Source organism: Microtus pennsylvanicus, chromosome 21 (genome assembly GCF_037038515.1).
Source record: "Microtus pennsylvanicus isolate mMicPen1 chromosome 21, mMicPen1.hap1, whole genome shotgun sequence".
Lineage (NCBI taxonomy): Eukaryota > Metazoa > Chordata > Mammalia > Rodentia > Cricetidae > Microtus > Microtus pennsylvanicus.
Window position 1 is genome coordinate 5,502,219 of NC_134599.1, and position 5,000 is coordinate 5,507,218.

General features: G+C 50.0%; 1 protein-coding gene across 17 annotated transcripts in view; it reads left to right on the forward strand.

The window, feature by feature from the left end:
• Prkag2 (protein kinase AMP-activated non-catalytic subunit gamma 2) overlaps positions 1-5,000 on the forward strand; it is a 264,022-nt gene that overhangs the window by 106,566 nt on the left and 152,456 nt on the right. For 3 of the 17 annotated variants that reach the window (XM_075955445.1, XM_075955447.1, XM_075955446.1), the window contains exon 1: positions 3,218-3,854. The exons of the other annotated variants lie outside the window; for them this stretch is intronic. In XM_075955445.1, the coding sequence (XP_075811560.1) occupies positions 3,761-3,854 (94 nt within the window). In that variant the 5' untranslated portion in view covers positions 3,218-3,760. Of the gene's footprint in view, positions 1-3,217; positions 3,855-5,000 lie in introns of those variants that run through there. 17 annotated transcript variants of the gene reach the window in all.

A 5,000-nucleotide genomic window follows, 5' to 3' on the forward strand; every position in this document is an offset into this window, starting at 1 on the left:
TCACCTTCAAGTCGGTCAGCACTCCTGGCATGTCATGGGCCCCCTTGGGGATGCAGATTGGAGTTTTCAAGACTGGCTCTTTTGCCTTTAGACTTCCCAGCCTGGAGGTCAAAGGTGAAATGAAGACTGTGGACTCTTGCCTATTCTTTTTCCCAGTGAACTCACTGAGGCAGGGCCTGGGGGCTTTGACCTGGGGACCTAGAGGGGGCTTTGGCCTGGGGCCCTGTCATAGTATTGTATGCATGCAGGAAGGAGTGTGGCGCAGAGGGAAGACAGGTCCAGATTCATCTGAATCAGGGTTCGAGTCCATGCCCCTCTGCCCTGACTTGTGAGCGACCACTCTGACTCTCAGGGGTTCATCTTTAGCTGGCATGGCTGTCGATGCCCGCCCTTCAGCCTTACAGGGGCAAAATGAAAAGACAACTGTGAAGTTGCCCTGTGCCTTGCTTGGCTTGTAAGAGACTCTCGGTAAACGGCAGTTATTACTTGGAGAACAGCGGTGTCTTTGAATGGTCTACAGCACCCAAATCCCCTCAATCAGCAGCTGCCTAGAACATTCCCCAGAGGTTTAATCACCACCTGCTGAGTGAATGTCACCGCGCCTGCCTCCCTTTGCTCTTTATTTCCCTTAGAAATGGAAACTTGTCTGCTCTTAGTCGGTAACTTTGAGACACCTCTTTCCACATAGTCTTATTTTCTAGTGTCAGAATGCTCATATCGTTACCTGGGGAGATGGCTCAGCCAGGGAAGTGTTGGCCCAGAGGCATGAGGACCTCAGTTTGGATGCCCAGAACCCACATTAAAAGCTGGACCAAGCCCCATGTTCAATATCCCCATACTGAGGAGTTAGGACAGGAGAATCCCTGGCGTCATTGCCAGGATCCAGGTCCAGGGACAGACCCTGCCTCAAAAAAACAATGAGGCAAACAATTGAGGAAGGCAGCCCACATCAGCCTCTAGCCCCCATGCATGTGCATGCAACACACACACCTACTTGTGCGGGCATGTACTCACATTAAAAAAGAACATTACAGCATCTTTCACATACTCTTTTATTAAAACATGTATGTGTGCTCAGTGTGTATATTCATGGATGTTTCCTCCTTATGTATGCTCAGTGGTCCTTCCAGATCCTTGCACTCCACTTCTTATTTTACTTTATTAGGTTGTTGTTTATTTCTTTTTTTCATTTTGTCTGGGGATAGGTCTTACTGTGTAGCCCAAGCTGGTCAGGAACTCTTGATCCTTTTGTCTCGGCTTCCTTAGTGCTACAGTTAAAGGTGTGTGCCAATATGCCTGGATCACTATAGTTTTAAATTGAGAAAAGTTTAATTTTTGTTTTAAGCAGGGTTTATTTAAAAACCTAAACGTGAAACTCTAAAATCTGCAAAGTTCATCTTCTGCAGAGTTTCATCACAGTAATTTTGGGCCACTGTATTTTCACTACATGGATACCCTGCTACTGTACTGGAGGCCTGGCCAGATTGAAGGGCTGGCTTCTGGTGGCCACAGTACTGAGCCACTGGCATCTGCAGCCTAGAAACCTAAAGTATGCCCCAAGAACGGAGACCAGCTCATCACGACTGGAACAAGGGGCTCACATGGGGAAGTGGGGACAACCCCAGCAGCTGTGCCAGGGCTGGTTCCCCAACTTCACGGCATCCAGTACAGCACTCAAGTTCCCACCGTCACGAGGAACTCAGTAGAGATGACAGAAGAGAAGCCGAGACAAAGCTTCCCCATTCGCCATCAGAGAGAGGACGAAGGGGCCACCATGACAGAGACAGGCTGGGGCTGTAAGGAGAGCACACAGAAATACAGAATGAGGCAGGGTCTGAGCCAAGATCATAGGCAGCCAGCCACTCCACAGCTTGCAGGCCCCACAGGCATGAGATAGCAAATGTGTGTTCCCCTGTCTGCTCTGCACAGTAGCCAAGGCGAGGCCCTGGGGACGGCAGGTCTAGGGCAGGAGCTGACACCCTGGAGTCCCCTCCTGCTGCTGCTTTTCTCTTGGCTGTGACTAACACCTGTTCAAGGCTACTAAAGGGAGGACGTCTTTATTTTGGTTCCGAGTTTCAAAGGGATTCATCGTGCTGGGAAAAGCATGGCAGAAGGATGTTGGGCCCAGTTTGTTAACATGGCGAGAGCCAGCAACTGTCAAAGAGGGTCAGAACCAAAACAGGCCCACCCCTAGTACCTTCGTTCTACTAGCTGGATGCCAGACCACAGAGCCTTCCTCAGCAGTGCCGCTAGTTTAGATTATTGGAACTTGGTTTCTAAACATTTTAATGTGTGTGTTTCTGAGAATGGGCTTGTGCATGTGAATGCTGGTGCTAATAGAAGTGAAAAAATTTTTTAAAAACATTAAAAAAAAGAGGAAGGAGGGCTGCCATCTGGTTCCCCTGGTGCTGGAGTAACAGGTGGCTGTGATCTGCATGTCATGGGTGCCAGGAACTGAACTCAGATTCTCTGAAAGAGCAGTACAAAGTACATGCTCTTAACCACCCAGCCATCTCTCTACCCCAGACCGTTAGAACTTGAAATCCTGCCATGACCTGGTCTCATCCTGGCTAACAAAGGTGGCCACTGGGTCCCAGAGATAGGAAGAGGCTTGTTCAAGGTCACAATGCTACTTAGTAACAGAGCAAGTAACTTTCTTTATAAAAGCTATCAGAAAAGCAAGTTTGTTTCTCTCTCTCTCTCTTTTTTACCCTCTTATTTACTTACAACACATGTGTGAACTAGAGCTTTCATGCTTTGTCAGGTCGGACATTGGGCTTATGGTGCATGAGATCAGCATTCTAGTCTTGCCTCTGTCATTGGCCACAGGAGATTGATTGAACCTCATTTCCCCATCTACAATGCCAGGAGATGAATGAGGTCCCCTCCAAAATCTGAGTTCTGCCTTACAATTCTTAGCAAGTTGTGCTCCGTGCTGGCCTGAGACCTGCTGGATCCTAGGACAGCCCTCCCGCCTCAGAGATGATCTTGCTGTGTTCCCTAGAAGAGATTCAGCAGTGTAGCCCTGGTGCTCTCCGGTCTTCTCCTCGGGCAGCCTCTGGAGCCTTCTAGCTCTCTGAGCCCCGAAGCACATGCATCAAAATAGTTGTGTGATGTCATGTCATAATGGGAATGTGCTCTGGCCAATTGGTGCCAAGAATTGTCTGTACAGGGTGGTTTCCTTTTACAGTCTTCTTAAAGAGACATCACGCAGATCCGCACATGACTAGCAGGCTAGTGCCGGCTCTGCCTACTTGGGCTCCCCTCCTACTTTAAGTTTAAAGAGAATAAATAACCCGGAGCTCATCAGTGAGCCGGTGACCTTAACTACATAAACAGCTCCCCTGCAAGGTTCTGTTCGTACCTCCAGTGGCTTCTTGCCTACTTAAGGACAGGCGAGACGACACTCCCGCTGCCGGGAGAGGAGAGGTGCGGCCAGTCAGGACTGCCTTTGCTCAGAAGTCTCAGGGACCTGAGTGAGGCTGCTGAGAGATTCCTTGTGGCTGTTGGGCTGATCCTGGAGCATGGCCCTCATCTCATGCTAATCTGAGAGATCGTGGGGAGGGCAGTCAGACCCACGGGCTGTGGCTGAGCTTGACTGCCTCTCGCAGCAGGGTAAGCTGTGACTCTCAGGGATCCTGCACCTGCCAGCTGATGCTGCTCCTCTTCTGCTGAACCCCTGGTCCCCAGCTGTGGCTCATGCTGGTTCTTCAAGTTCTGATATGTTCACCTGTCTCCACTTCTGTGGCCACAGTGACTCATGAAGCGCTTTGGAAGTCTGAGGGGCAGCAAGAAACACAAGGACCAAAACCGAAGCACGCAGAGGCGCCAGTCGGAACCTCATGGCCTTTTTGGTAGGACCCTGTCCTTTCTGTTTCTCTGATGATCCCATGGTGTGTGTGTGTGTGTGTGTGTGCGCGCGCGCGCGTGCACATGTGTCTGAGTATTGCAAGCTGCTACTTCTTGCTGTGGCATAGCCCTGAGGCAGTGGTTCAGGTAAGAGGATGACTACTCCCCTAACTGGTGGCCTTGCTTCTCCTAGTAACTACCTGGCCAGCGTCATCACGCTTACTGAAGCGGTTTTCTTTCTCCAGCCTACCTGACCCCGTGGGGTTCAGGGAACAATTGAGATTGTTACTGGTTCGGGAAAAAAAACAGTGGCTTAAGGAAGATAGGGGATGAGTGGAAACTGACAGCTTGTATTGTTCCAAATGGAACGTGGGGTGGGGGGAGGAACCCATCCATTAAGAGGAAGGGACTCCATCCCCTTGGTCTCTGGCAAGAGATCTAGTGGGCTGAGGGTTACCTGGGAGGAAAAACCCCTCCCGGTTTTGTGTCCCTTGGGGAAAAACTGCTTCTGGGACCTGCTGCCTGAGGTTCAGGGGGTTGCGATCAGCCCAGCTGGGAAAGCTGGCCACACGTCTATGCTTCATCTCCTGGACCTGCGGAAGGGGAAGCTCGTGCATTCTGTTCATAGGAGCTGTACAGGTGGAGCCCAAGTGTCTTTACCTCCTGGGGACCTGGATGATATCTGGCCACTCGACCTTGGATGGTAGATGTCGTGTTTTAAGGGTCTGAGACTGGGGCTAGAGGTGTGACTCATTTGAGTACTTGCCTAGGGTGTGTGTGAGGCCCTGAGTTTATCCCCAGCACTGAGGAAAACTGGGCAGGGTGACACACACCTGTAATCTCAGCACTTGGGAACTGGAGGCAGGAGGATCAGAAGTTCAAGGTCATCCCTGGTCACAAATCAAGTTCAAGGACAGTTTGAGCTGCACCAGACCCTGTCTCAAAAAAAAAAAAAAAAAAGAATGTGACATTTCAATTGGTAAAAATTTTTCACAGGTATGATGGTATGGTGGCTTTGACAGGACATCTGGGCAGTAAATATAAGGTGTATATACTATATAAGGTACAATCTGAAAAGAAGGATGTTCTGTCTGCCTGTACCTCTTGCCACAGCAGTACTCCAGAGAACTTCAGTGGTCTGAGGAGGGCGA